This window comes from Artemia franciscana, chromosome 4, assembly GCF_032884065.1.
Source record: "Artemia franciscana chromosome 4, ASM3288406v1, whole genome shotgun sequence".
NCBI lineage: Eukaryota > Metazoa > Arthropoda > Branchiopoda > Anostraca > Artemiidae > Artemia > Artemia franciscana.
Window position 1 is genome coordinate 29,614,378 of NC_088866.1, and position 25,213 is coordinate 29,639,590.

The following is a 25,213-nucleotide window of genomic DNA, read 5'->3' on the forward strand; positions in this document are numbered from 1 at the left end:
CCTATTGCGTAGCAACTACCTGCATCTATAAGAAAACGTCCCCTATTACGTAACAGACACCACCATCTCTCAGAAAACATTCCTTATTACATAATAAGTACCTGCGTCTTGAAGAAGCTTAAACAAAGTTTTGGGATCGGGATTCAAGGGGATAGAGCTCCGTTTAAAACCATGGAGGGGCTACTACTGTAAATACCATTAGCCTCAGTAGTAGCGTATTTCTTAGTGACAGTAGTAGTAGTAGCAAATATGTTCTTAGTGCCTTTTGGTTAGTTCAAAGCCTTACTGAACATATCCTGAAAGTTTCAATTTAATTTTCTAAGCTGTTCTTGATATATTGCTGATACAAACTTTTAAAAATCTATACACATTTACTGTGTTTTGATTTAGTTCAACATCCCCTAAACATTCCCTGAAAGCTTCACCTTAAAACCCTTGCGTCAGTAGTAGAAATATTGTAGCAGTAGTAATAGCATTAATAGCAGTATTCACCTAGAAATCTTTGTTTTTTTCAACATCTCCCTCAACATACGCAGGAAGTCTCAACTTAATACCCTGAGCAGTTTCTGGAATATTGCTGATACGTCCTTTTGACAGCTTGCATGCACATAGTGTGTTTTGACTTAGCTCAACATCCTCTCAGCATTCCCTGAAATTTTCACCTTAATTACCATAGCTTTAGCAGTAAAAGTAGTAGTAGTAGTAATAGTAGTAATAGCAGTAGTAACAGTAACAGTAGTAGTAGCCACATATTGAATTTTGCTTAATTGATCAACCTCCTCATCATTCCACTATAAATCCAACTTAATACCCTAAGTCATTCTTAAGATATGCCCTTTTGATAACATGCATGCACATAGTGTGTTTAATTTAGTTCAACACTCCCCCTCAGCATTCTATGAAAGCTTCACCAGAATACCCTTGACATTTTTGGATACCAGGAATCAAACATGCCTTCCCGATACCAAATACTAAAGGTAAACATTTAGCAAACTGCAAAACTTACAGCCCTTACCCTGAGGACTCTGGGGGGGGGGGTATTTCCGCAGAGAAATCTACAGTCCAACTATTCTAAACAAAATGACTTTCTCAAATTTTGATCGGTTATCTTTGGAGGGAAAAGATACTTAGGAGGAGGCTGGCTGCCATCCAATAACTTTTGAGTCTTGAAAAGGACATCAGAACTTTTAACTTCCATAGTAAATCATCTTTTAATATTTACCTTATGTCATGCATTTTTTTTTTCTTGTGCTATAAAAACAGACATTGTCCTAGGTACATGACGTTTTCAACGAAGACAAATCTAGACTTCAAGGGATGAAAAGGGTGGTCACCCAAACTATTATCTATGGAGCTTTTAGGGGATGAAATGGGTTGATTGTCCAACTATTATCTGTAGTTGTTCATTTTAAGTTGGAACTTGTGATTAAATTTAGTCAATGTTCATTTTATATTTAATTTATTCATTCGTAGTAATTTCTGTCCATTTTAAGTCTAGCTTACGATATAACGATTTCTTTTCATTGGGTTTCAATATCGCCCTTCATTTTTCTTTCAACTTTTTTTTGCAGATTTTTTTTTTTTTTTTTTTTTTGATTATGCACGAGACGTAGTTGTATAGGTGGTATTGTAAGGTATGTAAAATGTTTTCCCCTTGTTTCAATAACTTTAATTTTTGAAAGTATTAAGTAAAATGTCTGATGAAAAAATTATGTGAAATTCATAGTTTAGACTTTGACGTTGAAATATGAAAAGAACGAGAACAAGATTTAGGTATGTAAACCAATTGTAATTTTGTCAAAACAAAAATGAACACTTTTTTAAACAAGACGTTTTCTATAAGACATTTCTTTATTTTTTTATTTCAGCGTCAAAAAGAAGGTTCATACTTAAAAATAAACTACCCAACCAGGAAATACCTGTGCTTTCACATTGGCCAAGTAGGATTATTATTCTGGTTTAATTTTTATCCGTAGAAATAGAAACTTCTTTCTGAATAGTGGGTCATTTTTAGCTGACCAATCATAGACCGTCTTACATTCCAAGTGTTAAGTAGCTTATGCTACGGATCTCAGCTGTAATACCACTATAATATAAGCAAAAGAATATATGTATGTTACTTTTGGATCTCCCATCTTAGGAAGAAGAAGGATTTTTATTTTAAACCACGTCAAAAACATTGTTTTTAACAGGAAATTTTTTGCTCATGCTAATAATATTTACCTAGATGAGCCAAATCACAAACTGCTTTCGTACAACGAAATTAATGCTAAACCACTATATTTTAATTCGTAGGTGTGTAATATTACTTCATCTTCTTCCGTTAAGGCTTATTTTACTTTACAGTCAAAATTGTTTAGCACTCATCATGTTTCTTCGTCTTAAAGTGGCGTTCTGTACTGACTGCTTGTTTCAGTTCGTTTGTCTTTAGTTCCTTTTGAATTCTGAGCACTAGACTACTAAGTCGAGCACTTCAGGTGTAACAACCTTCGTGAAAATGTGGTCATCCTAGCTTTTTCCTGAAGGTGGTAGTTTGTGGGATTTGAAGCATTTAAAAATTTTGTTTTGAAAAGATTGCTGTAGTGGTATTGGCACATTAAATTTAAAGACACAATAGTCAATAAATTCAATTTAAATATTGTAGAGCCTGAACATAGAGTATGGAATGAGATCTTCAGGGCTAACAATTCAGAGGGATATATATATATATATATATATATATATATATATATATATATATATATATATATATATATATATATATATATATATATATATATATGAAGATACCGAAAAAGACAGAGAGAGAGAGAGACAATTTCATTATACATATCATCAAAATACGAAAGAACCACATCAGCCACTTTAGAAAGTCAAAGACTTGTTAGTAGTGGCTGATAAAAATTCAATGAACAACAATACCGACAACATTAACATACAAAATATGAAATGGAAGGAAACAACAAAGTGGGAAAAGAAAACATAAAGGAAAGTAAAGAAGAAGAGAGAGAGAGAAGAGAAGAAAAATCCTACTTAAAAAACAAGACAATAAGCCATCCCATTTTAATTATTTGCTTAATCTCTTCCCAGAAGTTGGTTTTTTAGCCTATTCTTAAACTGGCTAAAATTTTCTGATGACCTTATACTCGTTGGTAAAGAAATCCATACCAATGGTCCAGCAAACCTGGGACTAAAACATGCCCTCTGAGAGCTGCGACACTCGTATACCAAATTGTCCATATTTCTAGTCTTCTTGTCTCACATTTGACAAAAAATTTCAGGGCATAAACAAAAAAATCTATTTTCAGAATCTAAGGGGAGAGGGCAATTTTTTCTAGGTTCTTTCATTGGAAATACCGAAAAAGGTATTTTTTTTTAAATCTAAGGTGGAAAAAACAACGGATTAGGAATTGGCACTCTTGGAAATCCATGGAATCAGGTATTTAGTACGTGGAATCTTGTGAATTTAGTCACTTTACTACTTCACGGATTTGTGATTTTTTTCGTAAAGAATAATATGCAAGATAAAAAAAGCAGAATTTTCATAGGAGAATTTAGAGCTACTTCTTCTAAAATCATTCACAGCTGTCCAACTCACGAAAAAAGATTCGGTGGGGGATGCGAGATACTTTTTTCAATATCTAGGGAGGGAGGTAGAGCTGTTGTTTTTTAAATGAAAATACCATGAACAGGTATTTTCACTGAAAAATCATTTTTAGTTAAAAGAAATTTTGGTTTGTTATGCTCGGCATCTGTCCAGGACGTTTGTGAATCAGCACAGGGAAGCTGTTCTGGAGATAGATAGCGATAGTGATTCATCGATTTTCTCCCAGATGCTTTCTTCACTTTCATGGTCGGCAAGTCTTCAAAAGCCATGGATATTAAGCGTGGTTGTAGCGAGGTCACCACGAGGCTTTAAAAGTAAGTATATGAGATGCTGGTCAACTTTTAGGCTTGATTTAATAAGCTAGAGCAAATTACTTTTACGATAGTGCAGTGGATACTCGGTGGACCCATGTGGGGGGTATCACCTTAGATCTGTCTTCTGCAAGAGTGAGCTCAGTAGCCTCCAGAGTCAGTTAAAAAAAGTAACCTTGGTGAATTCTCAGCTAAGTTATCTGTTTATCCTTTGGCTGTGGTGGATTGGCAGAGTCCTTGTTGACCCAATCTTTGATGGGCTACTTCAATATTGTCAGCTAGTAGCCTACCCTAAGCAATGATTTTATTTTATGTGTTATCTGATCTGTTGAGACAGAAAATTGCTAAGACACTGGCCCTGCTAGCAATGAAGACTTGAGGTAACGTGTTTAGGGATAGGCTACTGAGATGCAATTATGATGGCAGCAATAATAATTTAGAAAGAGTTTCAAATTGATGATCTGATGACACAATTATTTTGTTTGTATCTGTTTTCTGCTCATTTAAGTATCTTAACCTCATCAATTATAAAATTTCAGTTGTAAATTTATCTTGTAGGCTAGGCTAAACACTGAAATGATATAGCATGGCCTGAAAGGAAGTAGCCTACAATTTAATCATCCTTTCTAAATATATCCTAGCCTAATAAATCACCACCATAGCGGTCTTATACAAGCCCTCTTCTATCCTAATAGCCATAATATAGAATTAGTAGGCCAGCCTAGGCCTAGTTTGTTATCCACACAACACTTGCTCTTAGTAGGCCTATAGTGTTTGCAACCATGACAATAAGTGTCAGTCCCAAATACACACTAGTCTGCTACCCATTCTTCCTTCTAAGCACTGATTACAAATAATTCTGAACAAATTTTGTTCTAGGCCCAAAAGCTTCAAATATAACCTACTGGTCAAGTTAGGGCCCAAGGATGTATTTATATCATATAGCCTAGCACCTCCAGTCATTTTTCTGGCTATGCTATATGGGATGTAAAAAAAAAAAATCAGTAAAATTCTAGTTAATTGACTTCTTGCTGTCTCAGAAAGGGTTTAGGCCTAGGTTAGGAAAATAGAACTTCAGGGATGAATCTACAGACTAAAGTATGTCCTGGGAAGGTATTTTGAAGCAACTACCTCCACTCCTTCTCCCTCTAGAGGGCCCTGACCTTTGATGACCTTTAAAAATATGTGTGTTATAAAAGTGAAATCTTGCATAATAGATCTTCTGCATAATTAAAGTACAACAAAATTGTTTTCAGCTTCATAACTTTGCTTAGTTCCATTTTATAAGGTTTTAAAGATATGCAAATACATTTCCTAAATTTTGAAAAAAACATTGGTATGGGTCAAAATTTTACTCAAATAACAGAAATTGCATTTCCAGAACTAAAGGCAGAGAAAAAGCAACTAGTAACTGAAAATAAAGGTAAGATGTTGTTTTGTCAAAATTTCAATAGGTATAGACCTGTCATGTAGGCAAATTTCAGGGCCGTCTAGAGGGAGAAGGAGTAGAGGTGGGTACTTTAAAATATCTTCACAGGACATACTTTAGCCTGTAGACCCATCCCTGAAAGTTTCATTTTCTTAACCTAAATTCTTTCTGAGATAGTAAGAAATCAATTAACTAGAATTTTACCAAAAAATCTTTCAAAAACAAAAGTACAAGACAAATTGTAGAATTCCCCATATCCCTGAAAGAAGTTATTTTTCTATCATCTTGGAATGATAATTTGCATCCCAGGCAGCTCTTGTCCTTAGCCCCAGTTTACCTAGTTGAGATGAATCCTTGCTGGCTATTACAAGATCAATAATCCAACTAGTCCATTTTTCAAAGCATATGATAGTAGCAGGAGACTTCAATTTGCCAGATATAAAATGGCTGAATGGTGGAGGTTTCCATAAATTTGACACAAAATTTTTTAGAGATAGTTCTCTCCAGAGGTGTTTATATGAAAATGATTACTGTCAGGTGGTCAATTTCAATACACAGTACTAAGCTCATCAGGAACCATCCATCTTAGATTTACTTATAGTGGATGATATAGATGATGTTTTATCAGTAAAAGATTTGCCACCACTTGGGCATAGTGATCATATGTGTATCATTTGTGCACTTTGTTTGCTTCCACCTAGAAAACATAATTTTAAAAGCTCTGTGTTTGTGGTCTACCTCAAAGTAACTAATGAATTAAGAAACTGACTGGTTTTTCATTAACAACAAGATATTGTAAATGCATAGAGTAAAATGTGAACTTAATTGCTAGAAAAATTGGAAAACATAAGACAGTAAAATTTGTAAAAAAAAAAAACAAGAGCACTTCCATTTATTTTTCAAGGTGTTTACAAAACTATCAATAAAAAAAAGAGAACATGGACAATTTACAAAAGACTTTCATCCTCAGATAAACTAGAAAAGTTCAAACAAGCCAGAAATCACCTTTGATATTTGACAAGAAATGTAACTGCAGAATATAAAGATTTTTCAGCAACAGAGACAAAAGAAAAAAAAATTAAACTGGGCATCAGAGAAAAAATGTGGTAGACACTCAGTGACCCATTTAGCATATCAAGGTCAATTGATTATCAACCCTAAGATCATGGCAAATCTACTAAGTAAACAGTTCAAGTCAGTATTCATAACCCCAGATGATACAACTCTACCAGAAGAGCATAAGTACCAAATTGATAACCCTATGCCACCCCTTAGTCTTGATTCTGGGTTAGTCTATAAGCAGTTGAAAAAGCTGGATCAAAATATGTGAACAAGTCCTGATGGAATTTCTCCTAGTCTTTTGAAGGAAGCATGTTCAGTTTTAGCTGAGCCACTAACTAAGCTATTCCAAAAATCACTATACACCTCAGTAGTACCATACAACTGGAGACTGGCACACATTACACCTATTCTCAATGGGGGTAATAGGGATGTGGGTGATAACTTCAGACCTATTAGTACAACATTAGCTATGGGTCAAGTATTGGAAAGTTGTGTGGATTCAGCTGTAACTAAGCACCTAGTTTCTAATGAGCTGCTCACCCCAAAACAGCATGGCTTCAGACAAGTGAAACAATCTGAAACTAAACTCCTAGCTGCCTACAAATACATAATTGAACTTATTGATCAAGGATGTAGATATTGTGCTTCTTGACTTTGCCAAGGCATTTGATAAAGTGTGTCACAAAAGACTGAAAATAAAGCTTCATGCTATTGGTATTAACTCCATTGCAACCAGCCAGATAATGGCCTTCTTGGCAAATAAGAAGCAAGTGATCAAGGTTCTCAGTGATGGAGGCCAATCTTTCTTTTCTGAAACTGCAACAGTCACCAGTGGAGTTCCACAAGGGACTGTGGTTGGGCCAATGTTGTTGAATATGTATATTAATGATGCTGCACATGTAATCCTAAATAAGCTTATAAATGTATGCTCTAAATATATACTGATGATTCAAAAATCATTGGCCCAGAAATACAGACACCACCTTACAAGCAGATACTGACTCTTTCTCTGAGTGGACAGTGAGTAACTTAAACCTTAAACTAAATGTTAAAAAGTACAAAACTGTTCATTTTGCAAAAACCAACCCTAGTTGTTTGTACAATATAGGTTCAACTAATTCACAACCCCAACCCATTCCAGCTGCAACTGAAGATAGAAATCTTTGGCTGATTATTTAACACAAGTTGAAATTCACATCCCATAAAGGAATGATTGTTGGTAAAGAATTACACAAACTAGGGTTAATAGAACATACAATCTCCACCAGAGGTCCACAGACCATGCTAAAGTTGTACAAAGCCTGTCATAGAATATCAAATGACTGTTGCCTCCCATATCAATAAAGATGATGGAGCTGCCCTTGGATCCATTCAAAAAAAGGTCACAAAATGTATAGAAGGGCGCAAAGGCCTGGACTATCTGGCAAGATTACAAAAACTTAAGTTACCTTCACTAGTTTATTGAAGACATAATGGGGAGACATGACTATGATTAAGAAATATTTAGCCAACAACAGCCCTTATTCTTACTTCCAACTAGACACCCTACAGAGGACTAGAGGCCACTCATTGAAATTGTCCCAGAAGAGAGCCCAGACACATACAGCAAACCACTTCTTCACCAATAGAATTGTTTCATTCTGGAATTCTTTAACTGGTGACACAGTAACAGCCCCTACCACCAATGTGTTCAAATCTGGAGTTGATTATGAATGGCTGAATCAGCCATGAAAAACAAAATGGGATGCTGCCAGTTGGAATCATTGCCATTATTCACCAGCTGGACAATGTAATTTAATTAAAAATGCCTAAAAATTGAAATTCAAATGTCATTACTAAAAACGAGCAATCTACCATATATGCCTAATAGGGTCAGTAGATCCTGGGGTGCCACTGCATCGGAATTTCTGTAAAATAAAATCAGAACTTCAGAGAACAAGTCAGCTTTCCCTTTCATCACTGAAGATTGATGCACTCTTTCAATTTTCCTGATTTCACTCTCTTGCTACCTCTGCTCTCTATTTTGGCAGTAGATTTAAAACCCATTCATTCACATTAATGCAATCATATTTGGTGGCATGACATAGCTAAGGCTACAGTGAGAAAAATGTTGAGATGGCTAGGACTTGCTTTGTAGCTTAAGGATGAAAAGTTGCCAAAGAATATCTTTTTTGTCATCCATCTTGGGCCAAACAGAAAGCACTCATCCCCAAATGGAATGGGAAGAGTTTAAAGGAAACTGAAACTTCTTGGCAGGGGAAAAGAGCAAAGATTTAAATGGATTAGGATACTTGAGGGGTAAGCATAGCTTTGTTGGCCTTAGTAGCTTGGTTCTGCATTGAGTTGTAAATAGCATTTGGTGATTTGTGTCAAATGCTTTAATCAGATCCAAAAGAATATTAAAAACCAAAATTTTGAGTACATATGTATTACAGTAGCAACACACAAGAAGTGAAGGTAGGTTAATGTTAATGAAATATACCTAAATATGATGAAAACGCTATATTTAAGAAACAAATTCAGGCTATATATTTGCATATTAGGGGGTGGATTCAAGGTAAAGTATAGGGCTTCTGCATGTAAAATGTATTAGCTACAAATATTCTGCATATTATGAAGTAAGAATTGTTTTCTAATTTCATGTTGTCCAAATAATTTGCCCCCACCCCCTTATGTGCAAATATATAGCCCAATGTATTATGTCACCCTTCACTTGTTTTTCCACTGGATATCAGCTAATTGTCTCTTAAGACAGACAGACAAAGCCGTTTGCTCTTGAGTTTTACACAGCATAATTTTTGAGTGTTGCTGCTATAACACATAAGTACCCTTTGTTTGTCATTGAGGTTAGGTAACATGTTACAATCGTTCCTCCTGAAGTAAGCTTGTTTGATTGTACTACTTCATGCAGCCTTAGATAGCCATATCTTCTAGCATTTATATGCTTTTCCCATTCTGTACTTGACATTATAGGTGTAGCTGAAATTTGTCAAAAATGCTTTATTATTACCACCCTTAATGAAGTAGATTTCTTAGCAAGTTTCAAATATCTTGAAACCTACCCTGTTTAAAATACATATAATAAAAGAAGTAAAAACATCCAAAATACAAGGAACCACTGTTTTCACCACTGCAAGTTAACTGAATAGAGTCCTTAGAACATAACAAATAGATGTGCTGTAGATGTGGTACCTTGGAACAAGGGTATATCTAAAATTTTACTCTGGGGGATTTACCAATTCTTTTTGAAAAATCAAAAATTTATTAATGTGCATAATTATTAGGTTTTACAATTCAGATATTTTTTGGTGGGGGGGCGGGTCTACATTGGTAACCCCTCCTCTGGATACAGCCTTGATTTGAAATACCATCTTGTTACCTTAAATTGCATCTTCTATCAACTAAGGTTGAAGATCCTGTAGATGTTGTCAGGTAACATTGACTGCACATTCATGTCACAGTTCATGAGTGGACAATCACTATTTGCATATATACAGGACAATCTGGTTTCATTGTTGGGGGTCACTAGATGTATTATTGGCCAGGAGTGTTTTGAGGGCTAAAGTGGGTGGGTGGCACCTAATAGACCTGCTGAATGATACTATATTGTCCCACTGTGTCTTCAATTGCTTGCTGCTCCAATCATGGTCAGCACCAATCTTGAAGCTGTCAACTGCTATGGTCAACACAGTTGTTGGTGTATTCACTGTAATCAAAAATGGGCATAATGGTACGACTGGTCATTATCTTAAATACAAGGATAACATCTCTCCTCCTACAGTATGTTACAGAAGGCAGACCAAGCTTTCCTAGTTATTGCTTGTAGGAGATTTGGTGTTTGACAAAAGAGAGCTTGGTTGCTTTACACTGGACCTTACACTGGTATCTTATACTCAAAGTTTGTGTTGGCAACCAACATGCCAAACTCAAGATGGGGATAACAAGGGCAAAGTAAAGCTTCTTGATAACTCATGGCTGGTGACTTGTCACTGAAGGCTTGATCAAATTGAGGACCTTGTTTGCCTTAGCTGCTTGGTTCCAACAGTAACTATGAAATTTAAGCTTATTGTCAATGATTACCTCAAGATCATGCTCTTCCTCAGGACTCTGAATGGGCATATTGGAACCTGCAGAGTCTATCATGTTATAAATATGACAGGGGTTGTTTGGACCAAGATGCAGGACTTTGCATTTCCATGGGTTGAACTTGAGGGTCCAGTTTGTTGCCCACAGACAGAGGCTGTTGAGATATTCTTGCAGAGAAGAGCAATCTTTTGTTGGGTCTGCTGGGCCAAAGAGTTTGGAATCGTCTGCATACAGTTCCAGGCCATTCTTCACTACCTCAGGAGCATCATTTATGTAGAGTTTAAACAGTATAGGGCCTAGTTCGGTCCCTTGGGGGACACCACTCTTAACATGAACTGGTGTAGATTAGATGAGGTCACCTCTTTCATCATATACAGAAAAACTCCGGATTCTATTCAATAAGAAGCTGTGGATCCACTAGGCAACATCATTGTTTATTTGATACACTGACAGCTGATCATCTGGTAGTGGTGAGACATTTTCTCAAAGGCCTTAGCTTGATCCAGTAGGAACACATCAACTGGAAAACCCTGCCCCAGCAGATGATATATGGATTCATAAGCTAGTATTAGATTTGCTTCAATAGACATGCCTTTCCTGAAACCATGCTAACCACCAAAAAGAAGGCCATTCTTGGTCATATACACTATGGTTGCATCATTGTCTGTCCCTTCAATAAGTTTGGCCACATCCAAGGTTACCCATTTCATGGAATTGAATTACCCCTTTTCAGTCATGTTGTATAGTTTGTTCTAGGCTTTGAAAAGTTGTTGCATTTGTATTCCACTGGATTCCTCTATGCCCTATTTTTTATTCTTTTTATCCCCCTGAACACTGCTAGGAAGGAAAGTTGGGAGGGGAGGGGGGCTTTTTGGTTGATAGAACCAATCAACTCAGTCTGGGGTAAGAAGAGGAGTAAAGCTGATTTGACAAAAAATCCTTTTAGCCTTAGCCTTCAACTCTATCTGATGCTCCCAATTCCTATAAGCTAGGTCATCACAAATCAGTTACCAATTAGTCAGTATGTTTATTTACTTTACCATTATGACAATTACTAATGGTTGTATCATTTGGAATGCATACATGGTCACTGTTGCCAATAATTTGAAGGAAAGAGGTTGCAACAATCATATTAGGGTAATCAGTAATATCAAATTGAGTTTGGTTGATGTTTGATATTGATGCCTAAGTTTAGTAGGCAGGTTAATATTAAACTTAAAAATTTTCAGTGGAAGTGTAACAAGAGTAAAAAGAAGAAAATTGTAATTTATTTTTCTTGATCCCATATTTGATGATGGTCAATACTACCCTCTGTCTGGGGTGTTTCAAATGAATATCCTGAAATGTGAATGTATGACTCATATATTTTACTAAGAATTAAGTTTCTTTAGATTGTTCCCATTCAATTCTACTCTGGCCTTGAGACAGAGCTCAACTGGAACTCTTTCAAGTTCAACAAGAGATGAATAAGAAGAGGATGGAAGCAAAAATATACTTTTGACAAACAGATCCACCATGAAAGCAGACTTCTATAGATTGATGCCTTCCATGCAGCTCTTATCCTTGTGCAAATGGACCCTGGGTTAGTTGATATAGAAAAGAAAAGCTGATTGTGATTGTCTCTTATCACTACTTGAAGCATTATTTGTATTAGTTCGTGGGGATGCACAGGGTTTAAATTGTATCACATGCTGTATAAAGGGAAGAATTTTTGAAGTAGTTGCTGCTTGGAGCAATCTAAGGATTTTTCATTGTCAAGCTCTAGAGTTGACAATCAATAAGTTGTTTACAGTGTTGTTTAATGATCAGGTGCAGTTGAATTATCAGTAGATTCCAAGTCAAATTTCCACTCTCTAGCAGAGCAAATGTCAAGAGAGTCAGCAGCACCTACCTTCAGAGGGTTTGTTCCAATCATTGAGGAAAAGACTTGAGTGTGAACTCTGGTAAATGTTGACTGCCTTACAATTTTTCTGTAATGACCTCTGGCTCTTGAATCAGTACTAACAACAGGAAATGAAGTTTCAAAATGTTGACCTTTATTACCTTATTGGTTAAAATGCATCCCATATTCTTTGACTATATAAGTGCTGGGGATTTTAGCTTAGTTAGCCTCACAGGGTAAGGAAGCTTTTACATGCCAGATACCATTTTAGTTGCATATCTTCCAGAACTTTAATGTTTATCTCTTAAGGGTCATCTAATACATTAAAGAATCACCCTACCTTGTCCATTACAAGATTTTTTTTTTAGTTTGTATGGCTGAACTATTCAGAATTAATTGGGTAGTCTTTGCCATAACTCCTATAGCTTATTAAAAATCCAAATAAATGACAAAACTAAAAGAGGACACCTACTTTCCCAGAAATCTTAGAAAAACCATTTAACTTCTACAGTTCTGTGCCAGAGATAGAAATATTCACGTTTAATGAAACTTTCATCATCAGAGAGTGTGAACCTTGTTCTTTTGATTGAACAGAGCCGAATTTTCTTCTTAAAGCTCAGGAAAAGGCGTCCCTAAAAACATTCTAGTAGAAATGGTTGGAAAACATTAAAAATCAGCTCAAATTAAGCGCTCTTTTGTAACCAGAAAGTCATGTGTGGTTATAAAACTTTATAAATCCCTTGTCCGTCCCCACCTTGAGTTTGGCTTGACTTTGGCCTTTCCCCAAAATAAAATGGACACAAGAGCCCTTGAAAGTGTCCAAAGGAGAGCAACCAAACTGGTCCGTGGCTTAAATAATGTCCCTTACCAGGATCGCCTAGGGTCTTTGAGACTTCCAACCCTCACCTATCGAAGATATAGAGGAGATGTGATCATGGCACGCAAAATTTTCAAATCCGGTCACCTGAACCAGATCTTCACCCCCTCTTTGGCTAACAATTCAAGAGGTCACAGTCTTAAGCTTCACCTGCCTGGATGTCGGAGAAGGGAACGACGTGGTTTCTTTTCCATTCGGGTGGTCCCCCTCTGGAATAGCCTATCCGAGTCTACCATCCAAGCTGAGACACCCCACTCCTTCAAGGCTGGAGTCGACAGGGACTGGGAGAGGGCCGAGTGGAGGCTGGACTGGGAAGCTAAGCCAACATAATTACATCACTCACCACCAGCGAGAACTACAGGAGGATCTACCACCTTATCTCGCTGGCAAATGCGATTTAAGGTAATTTAAGGTAAAAGAAGTCTTTTGGATAATTTGACAGTTATGAAGTTTCCTGTTGTGCTAACGGCCTTGATTAGACACCATCTTGTTTAACAGTTAGTAAAGGGATTGCTTTTGTTTTAAACTAACCTCTGGTTAGATTTTCTATATGTTGACACATCTAAGATCCCCTGTCAGTTCATGCCAAATTGATTTGGGAGCTCTGTGTTGAGCCAATTACATTTTTAGTATTGAAATACCAACATTTTTGGTATTAAATGCCCTTAATATGGAGTGTAGTGGAATTGTCTTGGATCCAAATTAGTTTTGCTCATCAACTGTAGCATGTCTTCATTTGTTTGCTAGTTCTTTCCTTTTTTGAGTCCTCATTGGATTTTCCAGCATGAAGAGAACCTTTCCCTGCCCTTGGCAGAATCTTGAACTCTTTCCGCTGGGTAAATCTTTTGGATTAGAGGTGATACCTACTTCACTATGGTGTTTGTTCTGTAAGTAAGCGGTGGTGAAGTAATTATTTCTGATTTGGGATGAAATACAATAAGTTTTTTTTTTCTATGTTGCTGATAGTATTAGTCTGTGTGATTCTAACAAGACCAAATATGCTCTTGGCTTTTTCGTTTTTCGTTAATGGAGGAGGAATGTGCATAGCTGTGTTGGAATCAGGTGGCTTGGTGCTGTAGTGATCTGTTAATAATAGTAGTTGAGGTTTGCATTAGAGACCAACTGGGTCATCTTAAGATACTGGAAGTCAATATATTTGAGAAAGTTAGGACCTTCTACAACTTTTGGAGCCAGCTTCCTTTGTGATAAATTTTTAATAATAAACAACATTATTATAATATTTATGCCAAACATGTTTTTTCTTTGCATTTTATTGTGGAACCAGCAGCCAGATAAACCCATCTTTGTTTTCCCTCACAACTTAAGTGACTTTTAAATTGTCAGTTTGCCAATTTTCCTTCTAAGCAAGATTATTGGTTTTGAATTGTCAGAAAGCCTATAAATAGATATACTCTCATCACTGTTAAATGCATTTTTTTTCACTATTATGTGCTCTAAGCTAGTTACTGTATTTTTCTTATGTTTCTCCTCACTTTGTTGCTTATGTTGTCATCTTATTAGCTGAACAGCTTTTTAAGTCTTCATTAAAAGAAATAATGCAATTATCATTATACTTTTAATACAGTGTTATAAAAAATAGGTATTTATTTTGTATTGGCTGTTTATTCTTTTACCGTAGATCCTTTATTCTTTGTAAACTTCAACTTGCATTTGAATGCAAATATTTTAAAACTTTTAAATGCATAAAAACTTTATTTTTTAATAATGAAAAACGTCAACATTGGTATACCTAAAACAAAACAAGCTACAAATTAGAATTGTAAATTCTATATGTTTGTAGCTTAATTGTTTTCTTGTATTGAAACTATTTGGTTTCCCACCACAAAAGCAAATTGAAATGATTTTATAGAACTTTACGATCTTTCCTAGAAGCACAAAAGTTACTTAAGTTTAAGCCTCTGGCACATGCATTGATTTTTTTATACTCTTTTCACTCTCATGTTTTTTTTATACTATTGTATATTTCAAAGTGTATATTTCCTAATTTCCCTAAAATGATCAAACAAGAAACAACAAGTAAACAACTTTCATATATTAATATTAAATAAACTAAACTTTTTGAAGGTTTACTTCAAAATTTCGAGTTTGTTTATTTTTGTAGTTTTTTCATAGAGCCTTTCTTGGATATCAGCAGTTTATCTTTCCCCAGACTGGGAAGGGCTGAAAAATCCTTCAGAATATGCAACATATAGAATCATGTAATTTTTATATGTCTCGAGGATATGTGATGGAATGAAATAAGTGATGTAAATCTCAATCCTCTCAAATATAGGCTGTAGTTAACTGAATGTCTGGCAATCAAGAACGAACAGGAATTAATTAAAAGAAAAAGATTCCGACAAAGGTGTTTTTTTTTAAAAAAAAGAAGTAAAAGCCAAATTAAACTTCAGATCAGTAGAAATAAAATTTATAGAATAATTCAAACTCAAAACGACCAAAAATTACCATTTGTGAATTAACTAAACACAAAACGAATAGAAATTAAATAAACAATCATAGCAAACAAACATACAGTACGTACTAATATAAATAGACAAATAAATCTTAAAACGAGTAAAACTTATGTTGAATATGCAAATCAAGCTATAAACAAACAAAAATTGCAATAAACTAGAGTTTGGCTGCTGCCCCTTCCCATAACTGTAAAATCTAAAGCCTACTGTATCATTGGCACTTTTATTGAATACCTTATACGTCTTGAACAGTCTTGGAAAGAACTAACAAAATTAAACTAGATACTTGAAATGTAATGATACTAATTGCTGAAAGCTCATCAGATTAACATTTTATTTTACTGTAATTTTTATTTTCAAAGTTTTCAAACGAATATAATTCGTTTGAAAACTGTAGGCTGCTGAAAGCTCAACAGATCATGATTTTTATTTCACTGTAATTTTTAATTTTGTTTTCAATTCTGGACGCACAGAAGAAAATATTTGTAACATAATTCGTTTTCAGTAAAGCACCAATGAAGCAGTAAGTTAAACTAGTTCTAAGATTTATTTATTCATTTATATTAGTACCTGTTCTATGCTTGTTTGCTATGATTGTTTATTTAATTTCTGTTCATTTTGGGTTTTATTTATTCTTAAATAGTAGGTTTTGGTTGTTATGAGTTTTATTTATTCTAGGACTTGGTTTCTTTTGATCTTAAGTTTAATGTGAGCTTTACTTTTTTTTTGAAAAATTAAGTTTTTTTAAATTAATCATAAAAAAAAACTTTATGAAAGAGACGAGGAAAATAAATCCAAGGGTTAATGAAATGTCACAGGAGAAAGTGGAACACATCATTTAATTTTGGGTTTTATAAAAAAAAATTGGAGCAGTCTTTTTTTTTGAGAGGTTTCAAGAAGAATGAGAATAAAATAAAACACTTCTGTGTGGTATTCTATGTCTGAAATTATTTGCTGCTGTGGTCCAAAATGGTTTTGGCTACAAACAATAGCTCAATAAGACTATTTTGGATGTGGCCCCAAGATAGTGAAATTGTCCAGACCCAAAAAGCAATCGATTGCCCTAAATTTTATTTATCTACAATTGCTACTAGCTTCTACTCATTAACCAGTGCTATTTTATTGATTTGATAGATACTACCCGTATTTTTTTTTCTGAAAGTGAAATGCTAAGTTTGAAATGTTGTTATTGGGTGGCTCAATAAATTGAATCAAGGGTGAGGTCCAAGGGTGCCAGTTGACAAAAAAAAATGCAGAGGGACAGGAATTTACTAAATGAAGATAAAAAAAAACGTATTTTCAAAGAACCTGCGTTAGCTTTTAGATCCTCCTGGGTCTTCAGAGCCATTTAAGGCATGTAAGAAGAGTTGCCAGTTGTGCCTTATGCATGCAGCTGCCCAGACATCCTTCCGTTTAGGTTGAAGCAAGCATTAGCATTTTAAAGATAAGTTTGGTAGCTGCTTTGCAAGGTGTTTTTGGGATGTCCTCTTTTTCTGATACCGCGTGGCTGCCTTTGGAGGATGAGTTTTGGGCATTTGAATCACCTATCTGATGTATCTCTTCTTTTGGTGTTTGATAACTTGAGTATTCTTTCCCAAAATATATGATGGACAAATACCATTTTGGCAAAATACCAAAAATTTGAATTTTTCAAATCAGGAGAGGGGGCTTCCGAATTGACGCCCCTGCTTCCACAAGAGCCCATTGTGCCTTCACATAAAAATAAACCAACTGCGCCTGCCCTGCCATCCCATTGATTTAAAAAAAGACTTCTTCTGTTATTTATATTTTAAAAAAAGAAAAAATGTCTTCTTAGATTTTAAAAAATACTTGCTTTTTTTGTATCTTCATTAGAAATAATTTAATTGAAAATATCCTTGTCCTCCCCCTCTCCATTTTTGTGAACTGATGCTGGTCCTTCATTATTGTCTGGCTGGAAAGTAATTTTCATATTTTTTTTTCAGGTTTTAACATGGAATGTTGATCTATAGTGAAAACAAGCAATAAAAATGAGTAGTCTCATCCAACCGCCCAAGGACACTGGATTCAATGCATGGAGGAATTTAGAAAATCAGAACTCACCTGATATAAGGGAAATGTTCTGCTCTTCCTTGCAATCCACCAATAGCTATGATGTTATGCATCTAAATGATTTTACTTTCAATAAAAGCAAGGCGTTCGAGACCATTCGTCGGCCCTCTGGTGGCCACAGTGAGAACTTAATTGAATATGGCAAGCAAAATAGCCTGTATAGTGATATGAATTTGCCACTAAATGAGGAAACAATAAAATTTGATCCTGATCGATTTTTTAGTAATGATAATAAATTACCATTTACCAATGTTATGGATCAGATTAATTGTAATAATATTTTTAATGATGGTGAGCTTGATGGTTTTGCTGATAAACCTACTGATGAGATAGATGGTTCAAGCTCCAATATGATGTCAATTTTCTCATCTGACAAGGGTAATAATACAGACGTAGAAACGTCTAAATTGGCCTCTGTTTTCAGCTCCATTTCCATATCTGAGAGCAGACCCAATCAAAACATGTTAAATTCCAACCGGAAATTTATGAAGTACAATCGACCTCCTGTATTTTCTGGGGAGTTCCCAAAACCCTCTCAATCATCCAGTCAACAATCCACACCTGAGATTGAATATCTTGCTCATAATCTCTTATCCTTATCATCATTCAGAAGTGATTCACGTACCTCATATGACGAGCAGCCAATGCGTTTCTTCGAACCCCCTCCTTCAAGCTCAAAGTCAAGTTCTCCTGCAGACCTGACAAATAACGATCTTTTTAATCCTGATGCATTGTTCTCTTTGCCAAAGTGGAGTACCAGTTCTGATGACATGACACAGTTTCGTGAACCCCCACCATCACTGAATGCCACCCCCTTGCCAAATTCTGGTCTACAGAAAGATTCCCTGGGAGAGTTTCTATGTGAGCCCCCACCTCTACCTGTTCGGCCAACTCCATCCCCTCCTTATACTCCCTCTTTTTTTCCACATGAGCAGAAGGAATTGAATGGAACTGGCCAAGGTGGTGCTGTTACTCAAGTACCAGCACCCATTATTACTGTGATAACTTCTTCTTTTCCTCAGGATCAGTAAGTTACCTTATCTAAATTTATTATTATTATTTTGCTTGGGTTTTTCTATTTTTCTGAAAACTTTCTCTGTTTCAGTATGATTTACTTCAAAGAGCTAGTTTTTATAAATTAAAAGCTCCAGTGTCTTTTTTACGAGTTAAAAGTGATTGAAAGGCAACAAGCTACCGCCCACACCGCTTTTTTCTCAAACGCATCCAATCAAAATTTTGAGATAGTTATTTTTGTACAAAATAGTCCGAAGATCAAATAACTATACCCCCGGGTTCGACAGCCCCCCTTCCAGCTCCCTGGGCAAGGATTGTAAGCTATGCAAGTCGCCCGTTGTTAAGATATTAAGTTTTTGTGGGAAGGATGGTCGCATAATCTTTAGAGGGGACCATTTGGAAATGAAAAGTTCCAGTGCTCTTTTCAAGATTCGAAAGTGATTGGAGGGCAACCATCCCCCACCCACTCCTTTTTTCATTGTTATTAGGGCTGGGGAGATGCCTTAAAGGGTGAATTTTAATACCAAAACATCCTAACTCTCCTTGGCCTTCAGGTAAATACATAATTAGTACTAAGGAAGGGGTGGGGTGGAGATAGGAATTGATATTTAATCCCCCTACTGATGGCTGGAAAGAGTAGCGCGATTCTGTAACACAAAGGGGGGGGGCTGGAACCAGTGGATCGTTTGAGGTTGGAGTCCCTCTGACCTAGTTACCCATGTTGAGTAGGCGTCTACAATAAATCTTGCGTCAGCATCGCGACCCTAACGGAGGCATGAATCATGAGGTTGCTGAAAGAGGGGAAATCCATTTGCCAGTTAGCAAATTTTTTTTGCAAATTTGTTTAATACAAGCCATTGCCTGGGAACTAGGGTGCCAATCAGTTAAAGTTGCCTAGACTGAGCGGTATCTAGTTTTGCATAGTGTTTTGAGGTGCTGCAGTCAATTTATAATGTCTCACCTGACAGAAGCTAAAAGAGCGCAATGGGCTATTGTTAGCTTCAATATTTTGTTTGTATAACTATCACACAGTTTGGGGTAACAAACTGTAAGTAAGTAGCTACCCGGCTCGGAATTCTGATTCCAATAGATATATCAAAATTATCGGATTATGCTGATTAAGTTTCATAAAGTTTAGTCTTACATATTACAAGTTACGAGCCTGAGAAAATATGCCTTATTTTCGAAAAGGGGGGAAATAGCCCCTAAAAGTCGTTGAATCTTAATGAAAGTCTCACTAAGATTCAGCGTATCAGAGAAGGCTACTATAGAGGTTCTAAGCTCCAATCTGCAAAGATGTGGAATTTTGTATTTTTTGCTACAAAAAAAAAACCACGGATGCTTGTTTATTTATTTGCCTTTTTTCCCAGGGGTGATCGTATCGACACAGTGGTCCTAGAATATCGCGAGAGTGCTTATTCGAACGGAAAATAAAAAGTTCTAGTGTCCTTTATTAGTGAACAAAAAAATGGAGGGCAACTAGCCCCTCCCCCAATCTCATTTTTCCCAGAATCAGCAGATCAAAATTTTGAAATGGCAAGTTTGTTCAGCATGGTCGAAAAATCTAATAACTATGTCTTTGAGGACGACTGAATCCCCCACAGTCCCCAGGGGAAGGACTGCAAGTTATGGACTTTGCCCATTGTTTACATAGGCTTGTAGTATTGGTTATTGGGAAGTATAAGGACGTTTTCATGGGGTATTTTTACTGGTGGGAAAGGGAATCGGGGAGAGGTTACGTGGGAGGATCTTTCTATAGAGTAATTTTTCACAGGGGAAAAGAATTTTCCACGAAGGTGGTGCCGGTTTTCCCAGCATTGTTTAAACAAAAGATCAGAAATTAAATAAAACAGTTTTCAATTGAAAGTAAGGAGCAACATTAATATCTGAAGCAAAAAGCAAAAATTACGAATATGAGGGGGTTAGTTCCCTCCTCAATGCCTCGCACTTTACAGTAAAGTATTTTTAGTAATTTCAAAAAGGCTATTTATTATAGTTAAACGGCCTTGGTGATTCAGGGGCCATTCTTAAAGAATTGGAACAAAATTTGAACTTTAGCGTAAAGAGTGAGGTATTGACAAGGGGATGAACCCCCTCAAATACGTGATAATTTTTGTTCGTTTCAAGTTTTGATGTTGCTCCTTACTTTCAGTTGAAATTTTTTTTTTTATTTAATAGAAATTAGGAATAATAAGCATTTACGTTTTGTTAAGACGCAGATTAAGTAAAAGTCAAAGGGAAATAGTATCTTACAAATAAAAACCATATTCTTACTCGATGCTCAGCACAGCTTAGATATGCAATATAGTTATAAAAACTCCTATCTTGCCCATGAAAAGCTTTTGGTACAAAGCTCTGAACTTGGCGCCTCCTAGATCGTACTACGATACCATAATCGGGAACGCAATTATGTTTTGTTTGTCCAATTTCGCCGAACTTTTAGATTCAGACTTTTAGATTGGGTCTTCTCTGACAACCAGGTCAAAACAAACAACATCATTTTATCACTAGAAAATAGAGTATAATTTTGGAACATGTAGTTTTAAGAGTCGGAGATCGGGTTAGGATTGCGTCTTGGATTTCTGAACTTCATAGCTTTGCTTCTTTTTTTAGAAATTGATTGGACTAAGTTCATTCTAAAATATGTTCAACATTCTCTATACTAAAGCACATCAGTTAACACAACAACAAGAAAATTGGGCAATGCTTCTAGAAGATGACAAATGCATCAAAATCTATGATTAGTTAATGAACTTGTTTTTAACAGACATGAGTATTTATAGGTGTATTAGCAGTAAGAAAAATGATTCCACTAGGGAAAAAGACATTCTCTATTCATATACTCTGAAGAAACAAAATTAATCTGCCTTAATCCATTGACTTTTAGCGACCTTAACCCTTTAACCTGTAATGAGCATAACACATTGACCCTAATAGAAATCGGTTGCCTTTGTGGATTAGTCTGGATCAATTCAATCTTCTTGATGTGTCAAAGATTGACGGATTTCTTTTTTAGAATATAACTTAACACATTACTCCTTCTCTCCTTCTGAATATGCGAATCGTTCTCCTTCAAAATTGATTAATTCTGTTCTGAACTTATGTAGTAGCAGTGGAGGCTGAGATATTTCAGAAATGGATTCAATGGTAATTATTTAGTCAAACCCATGTTACTATAGTTGCACTAGGCTCGGAATACCTATTCTAAACTTGTGTAGTAGTGATAAAGGTTGATACTTCTCAGGGTTGAGAGGGGGATACTTGCTCGAGATTCTTTAATTATCTCATTAATGCCTTTATTTTTTCACACAGCTCACATGCCCTTCTTTTTATCCTAAAATAATTATAGAATTCAACAGGGTAGGGTAGGTGTGTTGAAGGTCGAGAAAAAAAATAAAAAATTCTTACGAATCAATTTTTTTCAATTTACGCGGGGGTGGGTGTGGGTGTCCTTAATAGCTGTTAATTTTTAGATATAGGATATATATAAATAATTTGTTTTTAGATGAAATATGTTTGAATGTGGAGTTAATTTTTTTTCTGTGTACTAGAATAGGCATGATGTTTCTGAAGATTGAACTTAAATTTATTTCAGTCGAGTGGGCTTTCCTAAAACATGGGCTGGCTTGGGCCAAGGATATTTGAGTGTTTTGCCCATTCCCTGGACCTTGATTCACACTGATGACCAACCCCCTGGTGGTCCTTGGATGCAAGCATTTGATAGTGCAAAAGTTCGGTTTGTCTGTAAGGTATGTAGTTTGCTTGTTTTTGGGTTTGGGGTTTCTTTTATTTTATTTTTGATGAAGTGTTGAAGACCTTTAGGCTAAAGTACCTTTTACTAATGATGTTGTCTTATGACCTTTTCGTATAAATACCAAGAAAACAAAAATAAAACTACCCTTCATGGACCCATCTTGGCCTATTCTTACCAGAAAATCGCGATTTTCTAACATGTTTCTTTTGTTCATTTCAAAATTATTAAATTTTAGAGTAGCAACACATTTTCGTCAGTATTGCCACGTTCATCCGGGAAAATGGTGTGTCTGTAACTGAATCCCCTTTTAACTGAACTCAACCCCATTTAACTGAATCCCTGTTTAATTCAACCCTATTTAAGGTAAGCCCTGTTTGACTCAATTCAACCCAAGGCAAAAGAATAAGTTTGAACTAGCGCTGATTAGAAGCTCAACATTTGCTTCTCGCGTCAGTTGCTGTTCAAGTATTATGGTTAGCTTGTTGTAAAAAGTGTGAATGTGTAGGAGAGAGGGTCGTTAGTTTGGGCCTTGGCTTCAAAATTAGGAATAGCTTCTTTTCTGGTTGGGCATAAATTTTAATAGGACGTATTGTCTTGGTAGCACAATAATAAGAAAGAATTTGAATTAAGAGTTAAGAAAGAATTAAGGATTTCAGTTAAGGAAAGTTGAGAGGCGTTGGAAAAAAATCTAGTTTTACAGGCTCAAAAATTTCTTGTGAAAAACAAGTTTCTGAAAGAAGATTGCGACAGTAGCGATTATTATATATAGAAGCAGGTTTGAATACTGAATCAATCGTCTGTTTTAATTTGGAACTTTCAGATAAAGTATGCAATGTAACATCAGATCCAGTCATCAGTTATTGCACGCTTTTATGGTATGGAGGAAATTAAACCTCGGGTGGCTGCCCATTTCAATGCCCCTACGATGTTCCGATGACCCGCTAGTGCACAGAGAACAAAGGAAGAAAATGAGGACACGTCTGGGTACCAAGCTCTTTCAAAACTACCAAGCTTGTGTTTCTTAACTAATTTTGGTGTTGGTATGAAAATAAATAGCATCTACCATTAACGAATCAGTTTTCTATTTCGATGAATAATTTTCACTTTTTTCACTTTATAATTTTTTTAAACTCTTTTTATTTTTCACTTGTAAATGGGACGAGGGAGGGGAGTATTCAAGAAGGGGATTTTAAGAACCAATTTAAAGGATTTTGGTCATGAAGATTTCAGTGGTGGTTTCAAGCCTTTGCAGAAATGACACGGAAACATATTTTGGTGCCAAAAGGCATTTTTTTTTATGGTAGTTTTGTCGTGACCAAGTTAATTAAAAATCGCGTAAATGTGTGTTTTAGCTTTAAAATGATCTTGTCTATCAAATGTTGACTTGTCAGCATTTTCAGCTCTTCTAAAAAGAATTCCATAAATTTGTTTCCCTGATAAACTTACTATTAAGGTGGATCTAAAAAAAAATAGTGATCATTCATGAAAAAGCGATAATAGCAAATTTTTTTACGAGACAGTTTTTTTTTATTTATGTCTTTAAGTTGCTACTAGGAACCGTGGTTTTTCTGTACTAGTTAACAGGTATTGCTGCAACATGAAAGTTTAGCAAATTTCAAAGATACAAGACCAAAATATAAATTGTTTTTTTTTGGGGGGGGGGGGCATAGTTACCAATCAATAAAGACAATTTCTTTCGAGTCAATATTTATCTCTTGAGTTAAATGAGGGTCGAATTGAATGGGTTTCAGTTAAAAGGGAGTTGAGTTGAACGGTGGTTGGGTTAAATAAGGGTTGAGTTGCACATGATCTCAGTTAACCGAGGGTTAAGTTACACGAGGGTTCTGTTAAATGGGTTTAGTCGCACGTGAACTGTGAAAACAAATAAGCAAAATATTTTGGTGTATTATTTGTGTGTTAATCTACATTTATCCAGGGGCGAGAGAGAAACGATTTTCTCTAATGGAGGGGAGGGGCTATAACTTCTTCTTGTCTCTGATTAATTGTATATAAAATGAATTGATAGTAAACTCAACCTGATTCAAATAAGAGTTGGCAAGCACACATAACTAGCGGTAATTCATGAAAATCCCATGGGGAACATATTTTGAATTCTAGGGGAATGTATTTTAAAATTCTATGGGGGTGTTATTTTTTCTTGTTTTTGGTATTTGACAATACCAAAAAGGATATTTCAAGTGCAAATGCCGGAATTCGCTGGGGGGGGGGGGGGTACGTGGGGTATTTTCCACGGGAGAAATTCTCCATGAGGGAGGGAATTATCAGGAAAATTCTCCGAGGGGAAATTTCCATGGGAGCAATTTTCCATTTGGAAATTTCCCTTAAAATATTTCCGGGAAATATTTTCCCACGCAGGGGTATTCCGCCATAACCTGAAAAACGATCAGAAATAAAATAAAAAACAATTCTTTCTTCGAATGAAAGTAAGTTAAAAAGTATTTTTCAGGTGAAATTGTAAGCAAGAATTTTTCTTGGGGAGTTCGCAGCGAGGATGGAATTGTCCGGAGTAATTCCCCGGGGGACGAATTCTACATGGAAAGAAATTTCTTTGGGGGAATTTTAAACGGAGGGGGGCAGATTTCCTGGTAAGATTTTTGAAAAATGA

At 35.8% G+C, this 25,213-nt stretch overlaps 1 protein-coding gene across 1 annotated transcript in view; it reads left to right on the forward strand.

Moving 5' to 3' along the window:
• The first annotated feature begins 3,832 nt into the window (after positions 1 to 3,832).
• The window catches only part of LOC136026268 (uncharacterized), a 32,857-nt gene continuing 11,476 nt past the window's right edge, over positions 3,833 to 25,213 (forward strand). The window contains exons 1-3 of the mRNA XM_065702656.1: positions 3,833 to 3,921; positions 17,693 to 18,846; positions 22,429 to 22,582. Of these exons, the coding sequence (XP_065558728.1) occupies positions 17,738 to 18,846; positions 22,429 to 22,582 (1,263 nt within the window). The 5' untranslated portion in view covers positions 3,833 to 3,921; positions 17,693 to 17,737. The remainder of the gene's footprint in view (positions 3,922 to 17,692; positions 18,847 to 22,428; positions 22,583 to 25,213) is intronic.